Source organism: Oncorhynchus keta, chromosome 19 (assembly GCF_023373465.1).
Source record: "Oncorhynchus keta strain PuntledgeMale-10-30-2019 chromosome 19, Oket_V2, whole genome shotgun sequence".
In the NCBI taxonomy this organism is placed as follows: domain Eukaryota; kingdom Metazoa; phylum Chordata; class Actinopteri; order Salmoniformes; family Salmonidae; genus Oncorhynchus; species Oncorhynchus keta.
In genome coordinates this window covers 51,573,103-51,597,805 of record NC_068439.1, presented here as the reverse complement: position 1 = coordinate 51,597,805, position 24,703 = coordinate 51,573,103, and the positions used below count along the sequence as shown (strand labels likewise).

At 42.0% G+C, this 24,703-nt stretch overlaps 1 protein-coding gene across 1 annotated transcript; it reads left to right on the top strand.

The window, feature by feature from the left end:
* The first annotated feature begins 918 nt into the window (after nt 1-918).
* On the top strand, nt 919-24,575 carry LOC118398445 (consortin-like). The gene is made up of 11 exons (XM_035793771.2): nt 919-1,137; nt 4,647-5,121; nt 6,584-6,681; nt 14,856-14,886; nt 15,606-15,692; nt 15,823-15,937; nt 16,650-16,671; nt 16,786-16,876; nt 17,195-17,487; nt 21,605-21,749; nt 21,907-24,575. Exons 2-11 carry the CDS (start codon nt 5,034-5,036, stop codon nt 22,113-22,115), a joined length of 1,179 nt encoding a protein of 392 aa, XP_035649664.1. The 5' UTR covers nt 919-1,137; nt 4,647-5,033; the 3' UTR covers nt 22,116-24,575.
* Nucleotides 24,576-24,703: the final 128 nt, after the last annotated feature.

Below are 24,703 nucleotides of genomic sequence, written 5' to 3'. Positions count from 1 at the left end.
ACTGACTCAGATACAGTACCTTACTGACACACTAGCGCAACATCAAGTGTCAGATATTGAATAAGCTTTCCATGAGAATGATACCAAAGCTCTCCAATAGATATTTGAAAACATCTGTTTCAAAGGAGATACCTTTTACCCAATAGTCTACTGTTCCACATTGTGTGGGCAATAAACCACATTAACCAGCCAGTGAGGTGTGGTCATAGGTTGGGTAGGCACTGGCTATCATCAAAGACAGATTTAGGCTACTCACAAATGCACCTTCTCCTCCTTCTTCTTATTTAAGGTTTTATGGCAGACTACAACTATTTGTGTATTGCTGCCACCTACTGTACAGGGTATTTAAACAAAAAGATTCCATTGGGGGAAGTGGATTGTGATTGAAATCACATCCCCAAACAGGCTCAGGTGCCTGTGAGAATGGAACATTCATCGACAGGAACAAATACACCTTGATGCAGCCCATATTCCCCATACAGCAAATAGCTCCAACAACCAGAGTGACATATCTCACTGGGCAAAAACTGGTTAAAAAAAAACAATAGTCAATGTGATGACTTTGAATCAATGTGGAAAACTGATTGGATTTGAAAAAGTAATCAAAGTAAGGGAATTTTGTATTTTTTTCCACCCAACTTTTTACCTTAAATCCAATGACATGGTGACATGTTTCTGTTGATTTCACGTTGAATTCACGCTAGTTGACAAATATACCAATTATAAATTAAAACTAGACGTTAAACTGACGTCTGTGCCCAGTGGGATGCTATTAAACGAAATCGAGAAACAATTTTATCCAAATGTAAACACACACGTGCCAGCCCTGTAAATTACAGGCCACCTCTGTGTGAAAGTTGAGACATCAACCAGCTGCCAGAAGATGGCCCCCTTGCCTCTGTTGTACAATAAAATTATATATTTCGCAATGAGTTTTGGACGAAGGCAGAAAATGCCCGGATTAGATCATAAACAACCATGGATCCGCAGAGATGGTGACACTCAAGGTTGTATGTCAAGTGCATTTTAGAACATCGTGTTCAGAATAAAAGGGATATGGATTGAGCTGGATGACCGTTCAGCTGATTGTCAACCACGAACCTTTCTTTGCTTACAGCGGGACAGTATCTTGCATGTGTGAGTATGGTTACATCCGCGTGATGATGGTTACTGTCTTCGAATATGATTATAATGACAGCATTTTTTCGTATATCGCTATAGCCTAAATATCGCATGAATGGCTTCTTGATTTCGCTTCGTTTATTCAATAGAAAATGATGAAATAGTTGCTCTTCATTGCTGAATAATAAACATGAAATTGGCGTAAGAAAATGTATACCGGTACTGTGAATTGCAACATTGTAGCGCATGTAGCCGGTTTATTACTGTGTAAACTGCGTTGATAATGTGCTACAGTATTCCAATGATTTGAATCAACATGAAATGTTTGTTTTGGCTTGGACTCACTTGAGTGCCACTGACTGGATAGGCACAGTAGGGAGCATCAGCTGCAGCATAAATTCTTCACTATTGGTTCGCACCATAACTAAATGCAATGAGATGTAAACGTTGATCAAATAAAAATGCATATGGCCATACGAAAGAGATCAACGTATGCGTATAAAACCAAACATACTACTCTATACTAAAAATGTTAATTATTCTGGTAAGAAATTGTACCTGAACTTGCTTCAGCCCAGTTTGAACAAAAAAAGGAATCAGGTGCTCGACTGAGGGACTTCAAAAGACAGACAGGCACCCTTAGAAGTGTCCTGGGGTATGTTTTTTTGGAGGTTAATTCTGCTACCAGTGTATAACTATAGTTTATCGGTTACTGGTTGGAGGATGCAAGCATGGATGGTTATTCAAAATCTGTGAATTTTGTCACCTTCAATCTATGTAAGAGTGGCGTACTACGCATTAGACACGGTGCATATGAGTCACACTCCTCTTTCTAGTTCTATGTTCTAAACCCCCTCACATCCACATGACTGTGAACATGGCACCTCTTGACATGTTCCGAACTCCCACTCTGTGCATTCCATCCATACTCTGGTCATTCATTTATGCTTAAATGTAGGCTAGGTATATTAGAATAATAACCAGTGTTTAGAATAATACCCAAACATGCAAAGGAGGATATTAAATTTTTCTACCTTTGTTTACCTATACATCACCATGAACAGAATGACATAATTATGCATTTCTGTATAGTACAGAATAGGGACCCATGATGTTATTCTGTTACCATCATTCTACTGGGTGTTAATCCACTTCGATTACTGTCGTTAAATAACCAAAATAGATTTTTTTTCAAACTCAAGGAGTCAAATCATAGCTGACACCCCATTCTTTCTCCAGACATCTTTGAATCATAATTCAGAGTAGATATATAAGAGTTTTTGGAAAATGTGTTTACATAAAAAAGGGAGGGAGTTTTGACCATCGTTCTGATACCAAACTTTACTGCACTGTTCTTTGAGCAAATGTGTTTTTGTAAAATGTTCTGTGGAAATTGTTAAAAGTAGTCCTTGTGCATAGAGTTGTATGATTTGTTTAACTTTGCAATCAATGGCTTCTGGCCTCATTCTGTTACTGTGGAATTGCCCATAAATTACTGTGGAATTTGGCATATATACAGTGCATTCGGAAAATATTCAGATCCCTTGACTTTTTCCACAGCCTTACTCGAAAATGTATTACATTGTTTCCCCCCTCCCTCAACAATCTACACACAATACACCATAATGACAAAGCAAAAACAGGTTTTTCTGTAAAACATATTTACATACTATTTAAATATTTGCATAAGTATTCAGACCCTTTCCTCAGTACTTTATTGAAGCACCTTTGGCAGCGATTACAGCCTTGTGTTTTCTTGGGTATGACGCTACAAGCTTGGCACAGCTGTATTTGGGGAGGTTCTCCCATTCTTCTCTGCAAATCCTCTTAAGCTCTGTCAGGTTGGATGGGGAGCGTCACTGCACAGCTATTTTCAGGTCTCTCCAGAGATGTTAGATTGGGTTCAAGTCCGGGCTCTGGCTGGGCCACTCAAGGACATTCATAGACTTTTCCTGAAGCCATTCCTGCGTTGTCTTGGCTGTGTACTTAGGGTCGTTGTCCTGTTGGAAGGTGAACCTTCGCCCCAGTCTGAGGTCCTGAGCAGTCTGGAGCAGGTTTTGATCAAGGATCTTGCTGTATTTTTGCGTCGTTCATCTTTCCCTTGATACTTACAAGTCTCCCAGTCCCTGCCACTGAAAAACATCCCCACAGCATGATGCTGCCACCACCATGCTTCACCGTAGGAATGGTGCCAGGTTTCCTCCAGACGTAACGCTTGGCATTCAGGCCAAAGAGTTTAATCTTGGCTTCATCAGACTAAATAATCTTGTTTCTTATGGTCTGAGAGTCCTTTAGGTACCTTTAAGAAAACTCCAAGCGTGCTGTCACGTGCCTTTTACTGAGGAGTGGCTTCTGTCTGGCCACTCTACCATAAAGGACTGATTGGTGGAGTGCGTAGAGATGGTTGTCCTTCTGGAATGTTCTCCCATCTCCACAGAGGATCTCTGAAGCTCTGTCAGAGTGACTACTGGGTTCTTGGTCAACTCCCTGACCAAGGCCCTTCTTTCCCGATTGCTCAGTTTGGCCGGGCAGCCAGCTCTAGGAAGGCCACTGTGTTCTTGGGGACCTTCAATGCTGCAGACATTTTTTGGTATCCTTCCCCAGATCTGTGCCTCGACACAATCCTGTCTCGGAGCTCTATAGACAATTCCTTCAACCTCATGGCTTGGTTTTTGCTCTGACGTGCACTGTTGGACCTTTCCAAATTGACCAGAGGTGGACTCTAATCAAGTTGTAGAAACATCTCAAGGATTATCGATCAAAACAGGACGTACCTGAGCTCAATTTGGAGTCTTATCGCAAAGCGGCTGAATACTTCTCAAAAAGCTATTTCAGATTTTTGTTTTCGCTTAATTATTGTGTGTAGATTGATGAGGATTAAAAAAAAAACCCATTTAAGAATAAGGCTGTAATGTAACAAAATGAGGAAAAAGGGAAGTGGTCTGAATACTTTCTGAATGCACTGTACATCTCTCTCTCTCTCTCTCTCTCTCTCTCTCTCTCTCTCTCTCTCTCTCTCTCTCTCTCTCTCTCTCTCTCTCTCTCTCTCTCTCTCTCTCTCTCTCTCTCTCTCTCTCTCTCTCTCTCTCTCTCTCTCTCTCTCTCTCTCTCTCTCTCTCTCTCTCTCTCTCTCTCTCTCTCTCTCTCTCTCTCTCTCTCTCTCTCTCTCTCTCTCTCTCTCTCTCTCTCTCTCTCTCTCTCTCTCTCTCTCTCTCTCTCTCTCTCTCTCTCTCTCTCTCTCTGTGCAGCCCCATGTGTTGATGATGTAACATGGCCATTATGGTTTCTAATAGACAAATATGTTATTTTAAGTTTCTCAAAATCAGCCTGGCTGATGTAACAGCTTCTCTGTGCCTGGAAGCAAGTCCTGGTTGTAACACAAAGAGTTCTCTCTGAAAAGATTAACTCAGCAAAAATAACTAGCATTTCACTCCCACTCTTCTGCACATTCAGTTTCCTCACTAACTCAAAGCTGAGAATGACACGCTGATGCTAACACTATCAAATCTGTTTAAATCCAACAGGGTATTGAAGAGGAGAGGAAAAAGCTTCGTGGTGACCTGCTAGAGGGATTTCAAGGACCAGGGAGAGCCCCAAACAACTCCAAACAAGGAGGCCAGAACACAGGGAGACCATAAAAACAAGGAGATTGAGGTGGAATAATAGACTGTATATCTACACTGATGACACAACCTTCTACTTCTACTCTTCCAACTCCAACTACAACAAGCTGGACGCTAACCTAAAGATTTTTTGAGTTTTCTGTGACCCATAGAGTAGCCTAAACCAAATCCATGTCTCTAGACAGAATCCAGTCCTAGTAGGTGGCAGCCAGCCACCTCCCTTCTGTGGGCCCGACCCACCTCTTGGGAACCAGTGAGTTAGTGGAGAACAACATTGTGAGGGAGAGGATGGGCAACAAGAGCACCAGCCCCCCCAGAGACCCAGACACTGAGAAGACTCCGAGAGAGGAGGCAAACAACACGGAGACTGCCTCAGGTGCCTATAGCACTCATCACACAGTACAGATCTCATACAGTAGTTTAAGTGTACATTAGCTGTGCCCGGGTCAGCTGTTTTTTTTCTCGCGCACCTGCCCGCAATTGCTAATAACCCTTTTTCAACCGCCGGACAATATGTGATAAAGTGAAAATAGGAGGTATACACCCAACCCTAACCTGCAAATATAGAAAATGCGTTAGGCTGTAGTCAAAGACGGCATAATTATTTTTTGACAGGGGGGTGCATGATTTTTTTGTTGCCTGATTTAGATACGTTTCTGATTATAATTTCCGACATCTTGGTTGGCTATTTGTTAGTCAACTTGTCTATAATTAAATACATGTAGCTTCTCGTATGTCATTATATGTTGCCCTAAAATACAAAAAATACTATTGCTCAACTTTTAGGGACTGGGGAGAAAATACAAGAAAATATTTAACTTCGGCTTCGAAGTGCTTGAAATATTATCATTTTTTATAATGACGATAGAACCTCTATATGGTATCTAACTTGACATTGCATTCACTCAAGATGCAGAAGTAAATAAATCATATTTCTCCACTCCTGTTCCTAAATCCAGAATTTGCCAACATTTGGTGTATACTTTTACGGCAAGAAATTCTTAATTCTGCAGGATTTATTAGGAAGGCTATATGAGAGGTTATAGACCTACAGCCAGTGTCCAGATATCATTTTCCATTTAACCCATCTAAACAGTTGGCTACAGTTTCCTTGTCATGCCTATTTGATGTCCCGTTCTGTGACTGTCGAGTTTGTAAAGCGTCTCGCAATCAACACACACAACACAGCGGGCACTGCTATCGTTCTCTTTTACCACTTCACCAAATATTTTCCAAACATTGCTTTTATGGCCCTTTCTTCTCTTTCTTTTCAACTATCATTTCGCAGATTTTGTCTTGTTAAATAAAACTTCGACACTTGTCGTTTTTTGCCTCGGTGGATTGACGTTAACTTTTTCTGCCCGCTCTCAAAAGCATTATTTGGCGATTGGTTGTGTAAACTATTTGGCACGTAGGCCAAGTTAAGCCCTAAAGTTGAGGCTTTTACACTAATACCAGACAGCCTAAAATAATGAAAGAAAACCCCCAGGGTAGTCTATAGATATAAATTGCACAATAATTATACATTTATGGATTTTTTAAAAGTTATTGTTTCTCTTTATTCAACCTGCAGGCCACCCACCCCGCTACACAATATTTAATTACCCTAAACCCGCTATCCGCCGGGACTGCGGGTTACGAGTCAACCCGTGTATCACTAGTGTACATTATTCATATTTACTGTGTAGATTTGCATATGTCACCTCCCTCAATCTGTTTCAAAAGACAAGCACTCTCTATGGCTGCCATGACAAGACCTTTAAGAGTAACCTTAAAATGTCAAATCAAACATGCCTATTAATCAACTGTCAAATACACTTGACATTGTGTGTTTTCAGGAAGTGCCCCCCCAGGCCCTAGCCCTGACCTGCTAGCCTCACTACAGTCTTTGGGAGAACACAGTGACCACACACTGCTGCCACAGACTCTACACCAGGTGTGTGTTTTCACCGTCACCAGCACAAATCCTCTGTGTTCTTTTCCTCTGTGGTTTGTACTGTGTTTTGCACAGTAAATCTCAACCTCATCTGTCACATGTGTTTTGCCACTGAAACATCTTGCTTTTCCCTCATCTTCTTTTCATTTGTAGGGAGAGCAAATCAATCTTTAAGATGTAACCATGATTACAATGATCATGTACTGTACTCTATACACTTGTTTACAATCCTATTCAGGAAGAACACTTGCTTTGGCCCTCAATGTACTGTAATAGCCTTGCAGTTCTGGTCATCATGGAACAAAGAGCCAGCTATTATTTACACACCCTGAGAAAAAGACAGGCCCCACTGATACAGAGGTTGCGTCCCAAATGGCACCCTATTCCCTACATATTGCATTACTTTTGGGCCCTGGTCAACAGTAGTGCTCTAAATAGGCAGGGAATTGGTTGCCCTTTGGGACGGGTCTGATACAGAAGAAAGGGTTGCTCTGTGATCAAACTGGTACAATCAGTGGAGCATTGAAAGAATAACTGGCCAAGAGGTACGCCACGAGATTGCATTTCAGTTATGTGGATAAAATAGATGCCCATACATGGAGAATTAAAAAACATAAAATCCTGGTAAACAGGCATTGACATTTGAAGAGATTCAGTCTGCCTCTTTGGTTTGTGTTCACTCTACAGAGTTGAGAAAGGGACAGGAAGAGTTGTCTGACAGTTGTTTGACTTCTGTCGTGCGTCATAGGTCAATCTGAGGTAAAACAGCTCGTTTATTCGCCACATTACATCTGAGTCCCATCTTTTGTCATCGTTCTATCCTTCCAGACTACTATTTCATTAATTAATTTACTAATTAATTTATTCTATACACGGACAGGGGAGTGAAGTTCAAAATTAACAATACACAGTCATGTGTGAACATACTGGACTTCCTAAATGTACAGTAGCCCTTATCCTGCTATCTAGTTAGCTAAACACTCATTCAAATAACTCCGTGAGAAGCAGGATACCGTTTTGGAAGTTTACTTTAATCAGTGTGAAACTGCAACAGACACAAAAGTACATGTTTTACACAATAACTGCACTGAATGTGCAAAATAAGGAATAAGTCAAATATAAAATCAAGTTACTAGAATGCAACTGTATGCTTGATATTGCTAAGCTAGGTGTCCCTTTCGAGAAATAGTACTGAAGCCAATGCAAAGTAGCTAACTCAATTCTTAACCTTTTACAGAAACATGAACACTACTTGTGATAAACAATTTTATCTTGTGTTAATAAACAATGTACTTACAGACATTGCGCCTTACAAAGCTAATACAAAGGATGTTGAAGGATTTGTAACTACTCTGTCACACTTTCACATCATACACGTTGCTTCCCTTCTGAAACTGCTTCCTGTCACATGACACAAACAGGTCAATTCTATACTGCTGCACTTAATCTGTCACTAGGGGATGCTAAACAACTAACAGGCCCTTAACAGTGCATATAAACATGAAAAGCTCAGGGTAATACGCTAATCTAGGCTATAACATTTTACATTGATATTTTAGGCATTTAGCAGACACTCATATCCAGAGAGTGCATACATTTTCATACTTTTTAAAAGTGGTCCCCTGTGGGAATCTAACCCAAAACCCTGGCCTTGCAAGCACCATGCTTCACCAACTGAGCCACAAGGGACCACGTATTTTTTGCATTTTTTAATTTCACCTTTATTTAACCAGGTAGGCAAGTTGAGAACAAGTTCTCATTTACAATTGCGACCTGGCCAAGATAAAGCAAAGCAGTTCGACAGATTCAACGACACAGAGTTACACATGGAGTAAAACAAACATACAGTCAATAATACAGTATAAACAAGTCTATATACGATGTGAGCAAATGAGGTGAGATAAGGGAGGTAAAGGCAAAAAAGGCCATGGTGGCAAAGTAAATAGAATATAGCAAGTAAAACACTGGAATGGTAGATTTGCAATGGAAGAATGTGCAAAGTAGAAATAAAAATAATGGGATGCAAAGGAGCAAAATAAATTAATTCATTAAATACAGTAGGGAAAGAGGTAGTTGTTTGGGCTAAATTATAGATGGGCTATGTACAGGTGCAGTAATCTGTGAGCTGCTCTGACAGTTGGTGCATAAAGCTAGTGAGGGAGATAAGTGTTTCCAGTTTCAGAGATTTTTGTAGTTCGTTCCAGTCATTGGCAGCAGAGAACTGGAAGGAGAGGCGGCCAAAGAAAGAATTGGTTTTGGGGGTGACTAGAGAGATATACCTGCTGGAGCGTGTGCTACAGGTGGGAGATGCTATGGTGACCAGCGAGCTGAGATAAGGGGGGGACTTTACCTAGCAGGGTCTTGTAGATGACATGGAGCCAGTAGGTTTGGCGACGAGTGTGAAGCGAGGGCCAGCCAACGAGAGCGTACAGGTCGCAATGGTGGGTAGTATATGGGGCTTTGGTGACAAAACGGATTGCACTGTGATAGACTGCATTCAATTTGTTGAGTAGGGTATTGGAGGCTATTTTGTAAATGACATCGCCAAAGTCGAGGATTGGTAGGATGGTCAGTTTTACAAGGGTATGTTTGGCAGCATGAGTGAATGATGCTTTGTTGCGAAATAGGAAGCCAATTCTAGATTTAACTTTGGATTGGAGATGTTTGATATGGGTCTGGAAGGAGAGTTTACAGTCTAACCAGACACCTAAGTATTTGTAGTTGTCCACGTATTCTAAGTCAGAGCCGTCCAGAGTAGTGATGTTGGACAGGCGGGTAGGTGCAGGTAGCGATCGGTTGAAGAGCATGCATTTAGTTTTACTTGTATTTAAGAGCAATTGGAGGCCACGGAAGGAGAGTTGTATGGCATTGAAGCTTGCCTAGAGGGTTGTTAATACAGTGTCGAAAGAAGGGCCAGAAGTATACAGAATGGTGTCGTCTGCGTAGAGGTGGATCAGAGACTCACCAGCAGCAAGAGCGACCTCATTGTTGTATACAGAGAAGAGAGTCGGTCCAAGAATTAAACCCTGTGGCACCCCCATAGAGACTGCCAGAGGTCCGGACAGCAGACCCTCCGATTTGACACAGTGAACTCTATCAGAGAAATAGTTGGTGAACCAGACGAGGCAATCATTTGAGAAACCAAGGCTGTCGAGTCTGCCGATGAGGATGTGGTGATTGACAGGGTGATTGAATACGGCTGCACCGTAAAGTTTCTTATCGATGGCGGTTAAGATATCGTTTAGGACCTTGAGCGTGGCTGAGGTGCACCCATGACCAGTTCTGAAACCAGATTGCATAGCGGAGAAGGTATGGTGAGATTCGAAATGGTCGGTAATCTGTTTGTTGACTTGGCTTTCGAAGACTTTAGAAAGTCATGGTAGGATAGATATAGGTCTGTAGCAGTTTGGGTCAAGAGGGGGATGACCGCAGCTGCTTTCCAATCTTTGGGAATCTCAGACGACACGAATGAGAGGTTGCACAGGCTAGTAATAGGGGTGGCAACAATTTCGGCAGATCATTTTTAGAAAGAAAGGGTCCAGATTTTCTAGCCTGGCTGTTTTGTAGGGGTCCAGATTTTGCAGCTCTTTCAGAACATCAGCTGAATGGATTTGGGAGAAGGAGAAATGGGGAAGGCTTGGGCGAGTTGCTGTGGGGGGTGCAGTGCTGTTGACCAGGGTAGGAGTAGCCAGGTGGAAAGCATGGCCAGCCGTAGAAAAATGCTTATTGAAATTCTCAATTATGGTGGATTTATCAGTGGTGACAGTGTTTCCTATCTTCAGTGCAATGGGCAGCTGGGAGGTGTTCTTATTCTCCATGGACTTTACAGTGTCCCAGAACCTTTTTGAGTTAGTGTTGCAGGAAGCAAATTTCTGCTTGAAAAAGCTAGCCTTGGCTTTTCTAACTGCCTGTTATTATTATTTCTAACTTCCCTGAACAGCTGCATATCACGGGGGCTGTTCGATGCTAATGCAGAACGCCATAGGATGTTTTTGTGTTGGTTAAGGGCAGTCAGGTCTGGGGAGAACCAAGGGCTATATCTGTTCCTGGTTCTAAATTTCTTGAATGGGGCATGTTTATTTAAGATGGTTAGGAAGGCATTTAAAAAAATATCCAGGCATCCTCTACTGACGTGCCCGGATGAGATCAATATCCTTCCAGGATACCCGGCCAGGTCGATTGGGGGCAGAGGGTGGTCTATAGCAGGTGGCAGAAAGGCCTGCTCGCTGAAGTGTTTCAGGGAGCGTTTTACAGTGATGAGTGGAGGCCGTTTGACCGCTGACCCATTACGGATGCAGGCAATGAGGCAGTGATCGCTGAGATCTTGGTTGAAGACAGCAGAGGTGTATTTAGAGGGCAAGTTGGTTAGTGATGATATCTATGAGTGTGCCCGTGTTTAAGGCTTTGGGGAGGTACCTGGTAGGTTCATTGATAATTTGTGTGAGATTGAGGAACAGCAATGGACTTTGAATCCAGCATCAAGTTTAGATTGTAGGATGGCTGGGGTGTTAAGCATGTTCCAGTTTAGGTCACCTAGCAGCACGAGCTCTGAAGATAGATGGGGGGCAATCAGTTCACATATGGTGTCTAGAGCACAGCTGGGGGCAGAGGGTGGTCTATAGCAGGTGGCAACGGTGAGAGACTTGTTTTTAGAGAGGTGGATTTTTAAAAGTAGAAGTTCAAATTGTTTGGGTACAGACCTGGTTAGTAGGACAGAACTCTGCAGGCTATCTTTGCAGTAGATTGCAACACCGCCCCCTTTGGCAGTTCTATCTTGTCTGAAAATGTTGTAGTTTGGAATTAAAATTTCTGAATTTTTGGTGGTCTTCCTAAGCCAGGATTCAGACACAGCTAGAACATCCGGGTTGGCAGAGTGTGCTAAAGCAGTGAATAGAACAAACTTAGGGAGTCCAGAGGCTTCTAATGTTAACATGCATGAAACCAAGGCTATTACGGTTACAGAAGTCGGGTCAAAAGAGAGCGCCTGGGCTTTGTTTTACTCACTGCTTGTAGCACCCTGCTAACCCTGATGTCGAATAAACAGGTCTACTGACATCTCGAGATAGCCTGCAAAGTAATGTCATACTTTCCAGGTCCATACCCAAACAGTTTGGAGCTTGGCACTGCAGGGCCTGGATTCACCTCAGAGTTTGTCCATCGCCAGAAGAACAGAGGAGGAGTAGAATAAGGATGCGGCTAAAAGCAATAAGAATTGGTCGTCTAGAACGTCTGGAACAGAGAGCAAAAGGAGGTTTCTGGGGGCGATAAAATAGCATCAAGGTATAATGTACAGACAAAGGTATGGTAGGATGTGAATACAGTGGAGGTAAACCTAGGTATTGAGTGATGAAGAGAGAGATATTGTCTCTAGAAACATAATTGAAACCAGGAGATGTCATTGCATGTTTTGGTGGTGGAACTAATCGGTTGGATAAGGTATAGTGAGCAGGACTAGAGGCTCTACAGTGAAATAAGCCAATAAACACTAACCAGAACAGCAATGGACAAGGCATATTGACATTAAGGAGAGGCATGCTTAGTCGAGTGATCAAAAGGGTCCGGTGAGTGGAGAGGTTGGTAGCAAGCTAGCATAGGATGGAGGTATGTTATTAGCCACCTCTTGCGTTCCGTCAGTAGATTAGTGGGGTTCCGTGTGGTAGAGGGGATTAATCCAAATCACACAACAACAACAAAAATAAAAACAATAGATATAGTTATAAAGGCCCAAGAAGAAGAATAATAATAAAAAATAAAAAAATTGTCCGATTGTCTATTCAGATCGCAGCCGATAAGACAGCTAACGGTTAGCAGGCTGCAGATGGACGTTCAGGTAACGTCGCGACGGAGGAGCCAGCCGGATAACTCCTTCGGGTAGATAACGTCGGCAGTCCAGTTGTGAAGGCCCGGTGGGGCTCCGCGTAGGTAGTAAAACGGGTCCGGATAGGTGATTGTAGCCCAGGAGTGATTGATGGAACTCTTCTGCTGGCTAGCTCCGGAATAATTGATGTTTGCTCCGGAATCGACGAAAGCCGATAGTCACACGGATAGCAGCTAGCTAGCTGTGAGATCCAGGTATGAATGTCCAGAGTTAGTGGTTGAAATCCAGGGACATGGAGAGAAAAATTGGTCCGGTATGTTCCATTCCGAGCTGCGCTGCGCCGTACAAAACTGCCGATAGATTTTCGAACTAAAGGATAGCTGATGACCACAAACCGTGGTTACCTGAATACTAACGATTTGCCAGTAAAGAAGCTAACTAGCTTCTGAACTAGCTTCTGATTAGCTTCTGGGTTAGCTTCTGGGTTAGCTTCTGGCTAGCTCCTGGCTAGCTTCTGGCTAGCTTCTAGCTAGCTTATTGGAGTTTCTGGCTAGCTTCTTGGAGAATTACAGATTTGAGGTAAATAATACTTTTTTTATAAATATAAATTGTTGCAGGAGAGTGTTTTGAAGATGAGTTTATGGAAAATGTTAAAAATGTATGTGAAAAAAGTTGTAAATATATATATATATATATATACGGGACACGACAAGACGAGGACAAAAGACATCTGAACTGCTATGCCATCTTGGACGACAAAAATGTATATGTATACGTTCTTGCATGTGACTTTATGCCTTAAAGGTCATTGTCCAAGGTCAAATCTTTCTCCTGGTATGTCTGTCTGTATAATGTGATCTTAGGCTTTGATATACAGTATCTGTGCTCTCTCTCGGATTTAAAACTGAGAATATCTGCTTGTGAAACTATTTAATTAATGGAAATGTAATAGCGATGGTATTGCATTATCTCAGCACTTTAAAACCTACCTTACATAACTCAAACCCTTTATTCGCATATATCCTCTAGAACAGGGATGGACAACTGGCAGTGGCCCCCCTTTCGTAGGCCCGCAAATCAATCCCCCCCCCAAAAAAAATTGGAACTCAGTCGCGTTATCAACTTACTGTTGAGTGTTAGAATAGTAGAATACGCAAGGTGCAATTTAGAAATTTGGTCGTGCGTCAGCAGTTTATCACTTGTTATGTCATTCACTGAGTCACTCAAGGAGCCCATGTCAGCTAAAATGTTTTAGCTGGCTAGAATAACTTACCAATCTATCTAAACCGACCGAGGTGCCCCTATTGATTTTGTTAGTCACTCTCACTCAGATATAATATTGAAAAAAGCAGCAAGCATTTTCTCTCCACCCTATGGCAAAATGTGTAGAATTGCAGGAAATGTACTTTAAAACATTTTCTCTATGCTCCATGGCAAAATGAGTAGAATTGCATGAAATTTGTGTTAAATTGGTAAGATCTTCTTCTCTCCGACTCATGGCAAATTTGTGGAATTCAAGCAAACTAGCTTTGGAGGTACAACCTTTTCTCTACACCCCATGGCAAAATGTGTGGGGTTGCAGGGGGAAAAAAAGTTAAACATACTTTTTTTTCTCACCGCTGTCAAGAGGGGGGGGTGGGGGGGGGCGCTAAAATGTTTTGCCCGCAACAAAATGTAACCTAGGGCCCCCAAATGGTTAGGGCCAGCTTTGACTGCGTGTGTGGATAGGTATGGTGGGTACGCAGACCCGCGAGCCACTTGCAGCCCTGTTTTTTGGGGGGACCCGACCCCAATCAAAGTTGCCCATCCCTTCTCTACAGTGATTTCATATAGTCTTTCAGAGCAACATGAAAGTGGTCTAAGGTTATCTCATGGCATTGTTTCATCCTTAAAGTTCAAATTTGAGCCATATTCAAGTTCATCGAGTGACTTGGCTTAGATACAAGATGTGTTGGAAGTCGCACTGTTTTAGTTTTCGGTAGCTGTTAATAGCTGTTTAGATCAGTTCATTACCAAGCAGGAGGATATCTAGTCTGACAGTTCAGTTGAACAGCTGAAGGATGTAGAAGGCTTTATTGGTTTCACTTAGTTCTAAACTGAATTGTCGCGGGGGTAAACATTTTCCTTCCATGCAATAGCCAACAGTAAAATAATAGTTTTCTTTAGGATAAAACCTTTCTAGTTCAATTACAATTGATTACTTTAAATGAATGAGTTTATTTATTTTCAGGTCGGTTAAATAGAGGACCTGACATACTGTACTGAAGTCTGATTCTGAGCAAGTGAGCTAAGTGACAGAATAAGAAGGTCAGTGTGTAATGATTTTTTTTCTCTCACTCTTTCTCTTTCTTAACAGATAGCGGAGGCCTACTCCCTGGAAGAGGAATGTATCCTTGCCATTGCTTATTGACAATATTTATTTCCACTCCGTCAGATCTGAACAGCAGTTAAATAGCAGTGTTTTTTATTTTGATGCTTCAGGGACTTTGATGACTGATTTAGGATGACACTCTTGTTTCATTTGAAAAAGGAAAGGGACATGATATTTCTGCAGTGGTGGGGTAAGTGTTTCCATGTGTGCTGGGCAGAACGGAATATTAACTTTTAGTTTTTTAGTTTCTATAGGCGGGTTAAAATGTAGTTACTACTTGGCTTGTTCTGTTGGTTCATGGGTTGATTTCCCTGCAGGATTTCCCTTGATTTTGGTAAATACTGGGTGTGGAAGATGGGGGTTGTTGATGAGGGAAATATGTTCTACTGGTAGTAATCCAATTCATTCCCATTGAGACAAGTATCTCTTACACGAGAGGTTTTGCCTAAGAAAGTAATAATTCACACACACAGACACACACACACACACATAGTCAACTGCAGGAGAACATACTCTGGAATAGCTTTAAAATTCCAAGATTTATTTATAGCGTCATACATTTTCTGAATTCTTGGTTTTCGCACACAAGCACCAGCTCAACATCAGAGGCTGTATATATTTGTCTGACGTTTGTTAGTATGATCCTGTCTTTTGAATCCCAGAGTTGACAGCTTCAGGGATAGGTGTTATGGGCTCTTGTAGTGTCCTCTTTCCTTAACTGCTGATGGTTATAAGATCAGTGGGCAGTGCAGTTCCTGCAGCTGGAGAGGCTATATCATGAGCGCCTCCTGTCTAACCTCACTGCCCTGCAGGAAGACTGGGGTACTGCACTCTTCTCTACACAACTGCTCTGTCACTACCATAGACTCACCTGAACACGACTGACAAAATATACCTCTGTTATTCTTTGAATTCCACTCTGTGTGTGTGTGTGTGTTCTGTGTGCTTCCAGAGAGCCAGTGTAGAAAGTGTAACAGAGCAGCGGAGAGCACCTCACCAGGTGAAACCAACAGCATTGGACAGGAACACATAGAAATACTGAGCCAGATCTGCAGGACGCACCAGAGGTGAGATAGATACTGGTGGACCATAACATGGGTGCTGATCTAGCACAATATTATCCTATAACTATAACTGAGACTACATGCACAAAACATTGACTTAGACAATAACTTGTAGCAGTACTGCTTGCTGCAGTAGAAGGGAAAGCAAAGCATGTCTAGATAGTTTAGTTTGTCACATTCTGTCACCACCCACAATATTACTGCTCCATAGGGGATCAGTAAACACTGGCTTCATTTAAATGCATTTTTTCATTCATGAATGCTTTATAATGAACGGTTTATTAGCTAGTCATTTGGTTGATGTCAGATTAAACCCTATGTTTGAACTTTGAACATACCATCGCACACTAGTGGTTCTTGTCTAGACATGAACCACCCCTTAATTAAATAACAGTCCTTTGATTTTCAAATATTTCCCTTTACTTACTCTACTAAGCTCTAGACTCAGATATGTTTTCATGCAAGTCACAGAACCCCACCCATGCCTCTTGGTATGTTAGTAGCTTGTGGCGGTTTGATGGAGATTGATTCAGCTGGATTCCAGATGCTCAGTCACTGTAGTGGCCTCCGGTCATTCTAGCTTTACATGAATTAAATCAAGTGGCTTCTAAACATCAGCTTACCCAGTCAGACCTCTTCTCTCTCTCTCTCTCCCTCTCGCTCTCTCTTCCTCTCCCTCTCTCGGTCTGTCTTTCTCTCGGTCTCTCCGTAATAGGCCAATGCTTAGTGCGGAAAAGGTAAGAAAATGCACTACACACCCTCCTTTTGATGACATTTCTTAGTCCATACTTTAATAGAAGATTGTGTTTGTGACATGAGCGACATTTATGACAAAGCTGTTTTTTTTCTAGAGCATGGCAGACACAGTGTTGAAAGACAACCACAACACCAAGGAGCAATGTGAGAGGAATGAGAGAGAATCACCATCCCACCATGGAAAAGGTAAACAAAAAACCCCAGCATCAGATTAATCCCTAAATCAATATTATAGAATGGCCACTTAGCCTAGAGATGTGTATAAGAGGGAAATGATATCATCCTCTTTGTTCACTGGAAAGCCCCAGAGTGTAGATAGGGTTCTAATCTATAAGGGCTCATAATATGGAATCTGATACCAGATGATGCTCCCATACTGCCTCAGCTATAAGTGTGTGTGTGACTGTCAGTATCTATAATAAGTGCTTATGGGCTCTATATGCTGAAGCCAGGTGATTAGTAGTAGGCCTAGTATTGTAAGCAACACTTCTCTTGTCTCTGCAGTCAGAGGCAGCAACCCTGTAAGACAGGGTGAGGAGGATTTTGAGCAGACCACGTCAACAGGAGCTGACTCTGCCATGGCTGAGGAGGAGGAGGGAGGAGTGGTGGAGGGAGGAGTGGTGGAGGGAGGAGTGGAGGAGGGAGGAGTGGATGAGATGGAGGCGGAAGGGCAGGAGGTGGATGAAGAGGAGGTGTTTGAGGAGAGTCCAGAAGAGGAGGTACAGGTGGTGGAGTGGCCAGCGGGGGTTCCCCAAGCCTCAGCCAAAGATCTGGTCAAACTCTCTCATGTGGAGGAGGTGAGAATACACTGTGACTGAGGCTGAAACAGCCTCATGTTTATCTCTCTCTTTTCTCTCTTTTTTGTCTCTTTATCTTTCTCTTCTTGTGTGTCTAGATCTCTCTATCGCTGTCTCTCCATCTGTCTTGTTTGGTAGAGGACACACATTTTGGAATGAGATAGCCTTGGACAGGCTCAAGGGAGCACAGAAATGTCTTGGCAAAGGAGCTGGGTCTGTAACTAGTGTATTGCCCGTGAGCTAGATACTTAATTCCATGTCCTGAGCCACACTACGGGGATGTGGCCATGGGTGGAAGGTTTGAGGACAGGACACAGAGGCTATGATGTCACTAAAGAGCCACAACAGATTTGGAACAAGTAGTTCACATACAAATCCTGAAAAATAGGTCAGACATGGTTCAGACAATGACGTTTAGGAGGGCTTTGTTGAGCAATTATGGTCCTTCTTGAGCATGCCAGGCTAGTATTTGAACCCAGTTTTGTCTAGTAGTGACTGCTGAAACCACACAAGTCAGACTAGACACTAGAGACAACCTAATATGATATACTAGCACTCTTGGGTTGACAATAGATCTGTTGCCTGAGGCATTATCCTGTGTTGTTATTGATCTCCGCATATTGACCCCATATAACTGACCTACCTATATATTATAGACGTGGATGACACTGTCAGTGTTATCAATGACCTAATTTCAGTGCAATAGTGTATGACTCCGCTGAGCTGTACATCATTGCAGTTTGTTGTGCAAACATGCATATGTTTCACCTCTAGATACATTCTAAGGGTGTCTAAAATTGCTCCCTATTGCCTATACGGTGCATTATTTTGGGGGCGATGGCCCCCACAATAGTATATGCACTGGTTGAAGCTCAATGTTAAATTCAAATCTCCCTACCGTCATATCTAAGCCAATATGACACAATGTCACCAGTTGGATGAGAGGCAAGCTACAAGCAAAGGAAGCTATATTTTGCTTTGGAAGGTTTTTCACATGGCTGAAGTCATCTGTGTAAACTGTTGGCCTTTGACACTTGTGTGAAATAAGCACGAATAAGATGGCGAACATCACTGACTGCATAATTACCAGTTTGCTAGCCAACTGAAGTTTGCCAGTAACGTTAGCTAGCTACAAGTCAACAAGGCTGTAACTGTAATATTAGCTGTATGGATGAATCATACATTCAATGTATATTATCAGCGACACAGTATTGACAATAAACAATGCATTCGGAAAGTATTCAGTCCCCTTGAAATCACAGCCTTATTCTAAAATGGATCTACACACAATACCCCATAATGATAAAGCAAAAACAGTTTTTTGGAAATATTTGCAAATATATACATTTTTAAATACTGGAGATATGACATTTGCATAAGTATTCAGTCTTATTGGGAATGACACTACAAGCTTGGCACACCTGTATTTGGGGAGTTTCTCCCATTCTTCTCTGCACATCCTCTCAAGCTCTGTCAGGTTGGATGGGGAGTGTCGCTGTACAGCTATTTTCAGGTCTCTCCAGAGATGTTCGATCGGGTTGAAGTCCGTGCTCTGGCTGGGCTACTCGAGGACATTCAGAGACTTGTCCCGAAGCCACTCCTGCGTTGTCTTGGCTGTGTGCTTAGGGTTGTTGTACTGTTGGAACGTAAACCTTCGCCCCAGTCTGAGGTCCTGAGTGCTCTGGAGCAGGTTTTCATCAAGGATCTCTCTGTACTTTGCTCTGTTCATCTTTTCCTCAACCCTGACTAGTCTCCCAGTCCCTGCCGCTGAAAAAACATCCCCACAGCATGATGCTGCCACCTCCATGCTTCACATTAGGGATGGTGCCTGCTTTCCTCCAGATGTGACGCTTGGCATTCAGGCCAAAGAGTTCAATCTTGGTTTCATCAGACCAGAGAATCTTGTTTCTCTTGGTCTGAGAGTCCTTTCGGTGCCCTTTGGCAAACTCCAAGCTGGCTGTCTTGTGCCTTTTACTGAGGAGTGGCCTTGACACTTTGACCCCATTGCTTGGTTTTTGCTCTGACATGCATTGTCAACTGTGGGACCATATATAGACAGGTGTTTGCCTTTCCAAATCATCATGGAAACAGGATGCACCCAAGCTCAATTTCGAGTCTCATAGCAAAGGGTCTGAATACTAATGTAAATAAGGTATTCTTTAAATTATTTTTTTAGACATTGGAAAAATATATGTTTTCGCTTTGTCGTTAAGGGGTATAGTGTGTAGACTGATGAGGAAAAAAGTGTATTTAATCCATTTTAGAGTAAGGCTGTAATGTAACAAAATGTGGATAAAGTCGTCAAGGGGTCTGAATACTTCCCGAATGCACTGTAGCTATCCCACATTCTTCCACAAACAATGCACAGCTAGCTAGCTAAGTAAAGTTCATAGTCAACACCAAACTTTGGGAAACTGCCACGCTGCTAATGGATAATACATGCAATGGGCATTGCTCATTTAACATTGACGTTAGCTAACGTTACTCAATACGCTATAGTCATTCTGTCTTGCTTAGGCTATGTAACGTTACAGCCCTTACCTTATTGATTCAGTACGCTCCCTCTGTCAATACAATTTTCTTCTTGTCATTATATTCGAATTTGCACACATCAACTCTTTTAGACAATTATTTTAAACAAGCAAAATAAAGAAGTGTTCAATCATTACTGAGTGAATGAACAACAACAAAAGCTTCCTTTCATCACCAGACTGTCGATTTAAATAGTGTCGAGATAATGTGTTCATGACAGGGTTCGTAGCATAAGTGTTAATGTCAACACCATGGAATCTGAAGAGTTACCACAGCAACAAAATCCAAATATTTTCCATAAAATAAATGTTCAAATGTTCTAACTCATTTTCATTGGGAAGGCAGATAAAGCATTATTATCAAAAGCAATCCCTTTCGCTTGAGAACACAGTCCTAGTAACTACCACCCTCTGGGGGTTTGATTAATCCCGGCTGGGTGCCAATGTAGGCGTGTTTTGCATTGGCTGAAAGTTGATTGCATTCGATTTGGAACCAGGCTGCCTGCTGGACGTGAGCCAAGTGCCATGTTCAAAGCAAACGGCGAAGTTGGCTCAAAAACAAAAGTGACCTATTTAAAGCATGTGTAGTAATTACTAGGATTCTGTGTTTTCCCAGGCAAAAGGGATTGCTTTTGTTAAAAATGCTTTTATCTGCCTTCCCAATGAAAACTAGTTAGAATTTCAAACATGTATTTTTATGGAAAAGAGATGTATGTTTCTGGACGATGCACCATGCTGCCTTGTTAACAAAATGACAGAGCAGGGCGATTTACTGCGTCGATTTGAGAAGGGCACGCCTCCCTCCTTGCTCTCCGGGGGCAACAACCCTACTGGTGCCCCCGCCTCTTCTTCTGTGGGGTTTATCGGCAGATGGCATCCAATGTTATGATGCATTACCGCCACCTACTGTACTGGGGCGGTCCCACCTGTGTACCAGAGTCCTAGCTTAAAAATTTACCAATAAAGGTATAAAAAGAGGTTCCTGCAAATGCAGGAATGCCCACATGCAGGAACAACCCAAATTGTGGGTCGCAATTGCACCCTTCTCCGTCTTGCTACTACGGAGAAGAGTACAGTGGAGACTGGAGAGACCAACCCTCATCCTTCAGATGTGCTCCACCCCTATGGTACATCCCAAGGACACACTGCTTAATGTTCCCTGAAATGTGTATGCCAGCTGGTTGATGGAGCGCCGAGCCCCACTATGCACTTGTTTATCTTCTGGTTCCACTGGAACATCCAGCTCCTCCGCTAATTTCAGAAGTTTTGAATCCTAAGCAACCTGCATACATATTGTTTGAAGTACAATAGACCAACATAGCTACTGTAGTAGGTCAAAGCTGTGTGCTGGAAAACCTTGGTAGAGCATGGATGGAGTAGGCATTGTGGTGCTCGTGTGAATTTCCTTTATTTTTTGGGCTTCAGAACAATGCTTACTTCTGACCTAAAACAACATATTTTTTTGTTTTTAATTACACAAGGCTCTGGTCAAAAGTAGTGTACTGTATAGAGAAAGAAATGTTTAAGCTATTCACTGCACACTGTTTCTAATTCTCACTTCTCCACATCACTCTGTTCCCCTGCAGAGCTCCTCACCAGATGGCCTGGTGTCCATTCTGAAAAGGAGGAGGGCGTCATTAGATGGCCTGCCCCCAGAGGGTCCCGATGCAGCCAAACAGAACTCCAAACGCAAGGTGCGCTTCAGCGAGCCAGAGGATGGCATGGAACCAGGTATGGATCAGCCTGATTAACCACCTCTCTCTCTGTCTCTCTCGCTCACACACACACACACATACACTCTATACATAAGTTCTTATACTGTGTCTTCAATAAAGACACAATAAGATAGTAGTAACATATTAATAAGTGTTTTTTTTTATCTGTGCAGAGGAGGTGGGTGGAGACTCTTGTTTGATCCTGCTGTTGTTGTGCTTAGTAACCGTGGTGATCAGTCTGGGCGGGACTGCTCTGTACTGCACCCTAGTGGACACCTACAGTAGTATCTGCACCGACTTCTCTCACAACGTGGACTTTTACGTGGTCCAAGTACGACACTTCCTGGACGGGCTCAGACACTGGCTGTCCATACGCTCATAGTCAGCACAGTCTACCGGAGCAGTAAGGACATACAGTCAGTCGCCTGCTGCAGCAGTATATGGACTTATACAGATGCCCACCTACTGCTACAGTCTAGGGACTCTTATGAAACCCTAGGAGGAAGACAAGCAAAAATATACTGTCAGACTGGTAACACTATTGGTTGGAGAGAATGCTTTAGGTGAAGTCAGACACTGGCTCCCCAAACTGTCCAAGCCAGGGAATAGATTCAGTAAGAGGGTATTATATACTGTATGAACTGCTCTGAGACTGAGACAAGAGGGAGCACTTTACCCTAGTCCCAGTATGAATTAGAGAAGGTCATTGAAGTTCTGGGATAGGGTCTGAAATAGAGTGAATGGGCTTGTGAGCATTGATCTCACAGGAGGCACAGGTGCAGACATTTTGAACTACTGACATTTCATATGCAGACCAAACTGTTTCCGGAACACTGCCTCCTCTTGTTTTTGACCAGATGTTTTTAACCTCAAGATGGACACAGCACAAAAGAGCTCCCAAAAACACAGGAACAAAACATAGCATTGTAAAGTATATTCTAGTTGGATTTTTTTATTAAAAAAAATATAGTTTATCTGAATTTGTAAAGATGTTTATCTGAAAAACAGATACAATTCAGATAAACAGTAAAGATGTTTATCTGAATTTGAAAGCCTCGTGGTAAAATTTGGGGTACAGTATGCCAATAAAAAACAGACATTTTGGGGATTGAAAGGACACTTATTTTATTATCAACATTTCTGTGTTTTTCATGACAAGTCTTCTCGACTCCTTGACTTGTCAAATGTAGCCTACACGTTGTACATTTTACAGCTGTTTTTGTACATGGAGACATGGGTTTAGAATTGCTCTTACATTCCTCTGAAGGTACGCAAGGTTGTTGACCACTGCAAATGAAAGTCATTTGGGAAGAATGGCTCTCTGGAATTGGCACATTGTTAAGTAATTTGTTGAAAATAGAGTAATATCAATACAAACATGCATGAAAGATACTGTATGTATGGCTCTTGGTATGACAATATGAACAAGGTTTAATGTTCGTACAGCATTGCATTTAAATGTAGTCATGATATTCAGTACTGTACTGATTACTCCAATATTTCAAGAACTTATGTTAACTTTTTTGTGCTGGTCAATATTGTTATGTATTGTAACCATACATTTAGTCTTATTCTATGTGTCTATTTTAATGTATTCAATACAAATCCATTTCCTTGCTTTGGTGAATAAACTTTGTTTGCTTTTTATCTACTGTATGTCCAGGCTGGTCTCATAGACTAGACGTAACATAGTAAACAAAAATCCGGGGACACTCAAATTAGTATAATATGTTACGTTCAGTATGGCTGCTTAAGACAGAAATTTTACTTAAGGCAAAAACGAAAGTGGAGAGGGCGGGTGGGCAACTCAAAAGTCTAGCAACACAGGGAAGGTAACTCAAACATCTAGCAATCCAACAGTTGCATGTTTGAATCTCATCACGGATAACTTTAGCCATTTTTAGCAACTTTGCAACTACTTACTACTTTTTTTGCACACCCAGTAGATTTCCAGGACCAGAGTTGGAGAACCCTGTTCTAAACCTAGTGCTTGGTTCTGTGAATGTGTTGGAAGGAAATCAAGACAGAAAGTCACAGTTTGGCATTGGAATGTCCCTAATGACATACTACTTACTCTAATGGGCATGATCTTCTATCCATTGTCTGACATTGGTGTCTGGTAAAAGTAGTATTTCCTCCCATATGCTCTCCAAGACTGCTATTCAATCTGTATCACTGAAGCGTTACAGATTTGCGTGATAGAAATCATTTGAAAGGTCATTTCATATTGAAGCGACATCTGCAGCGTTTACCCGAATGCAGTCTCAGCTAATGTGGGAACATAGAGCCCCACAGCGGAGATGTCATAACACCCATAAAACCTAGCAGTCAAATGGGGAAATGGTTCCAATTGTTTTTCTAACATTAATTTTTCCAATAGGGAATTTGAGAAACTTAAAATAAGGGGCTGTGCTTCATGTAGGCGTACCCTGGTGTGACGTTTTGATAACCGTGTTAATCTCTCTCGGACAAGGTGACTTTTATCAAAATATTTGTCTCTATTTACTCTCAGTTTTAGAAAATGCTCATTATAGTCAAAGTAGACATCATGCAAAACTACAAATCCCTGCAAGTTCTCTCTAGCTGACACCTTTGATTACTGGTACTGTGCCAATTTAAAACTTGCAAAAGACAATATATGGATTGAAATAAGACGTAAATGGCTGTGGTTGAGTAATGTCAATGAATGTTGCCTCTAATTGTCACTGTAGCAGCCTATGTTGTTTGCAATTGTGTTGCATCATGCAATCCATGTGTATATGTTGCAGTATTTTTGTTTACTTGTTTTCTTTATACATAAATGATATAAAATAAACTTGGTAAGAGACGTTATTTCATTGTTCACATTGGTATGAGTTGTGCAATGTTGTAGCCTACGGTGCTCCTCTCAAGATGTAATACCACCAACAGGTCACAAGATGTCTCAGTGCACCATGAAACCAAACCAGCCACCATTATTCTAGAATTGTG

Excerpts from the sequence above, each read along its gene's own strand:
- LOC118398445 (XM_035793771.2), top strand. The coding sequence starts at position 5,034 with ATGGGCAACAAGAGCACCAGCCCCCCCAGAGACCCAGACACTGAGAAG. Across the intron at positions 5,122-6,583 it reads CAACACGGAGACTGCCTCAG|GAAGTGCCCCCCCAGGCCCT; the intron begins GTGCCTATAGCA and ends GTGTGTTTTCAG. Across the intron at positions 6,682-14,855 it reads TGCCACAGACTCTACACCAG|ATAGCGGAGGCCTACTCCCT; the intron begins GTGTGTGTTTTC and ends CTTTCTTAACAG.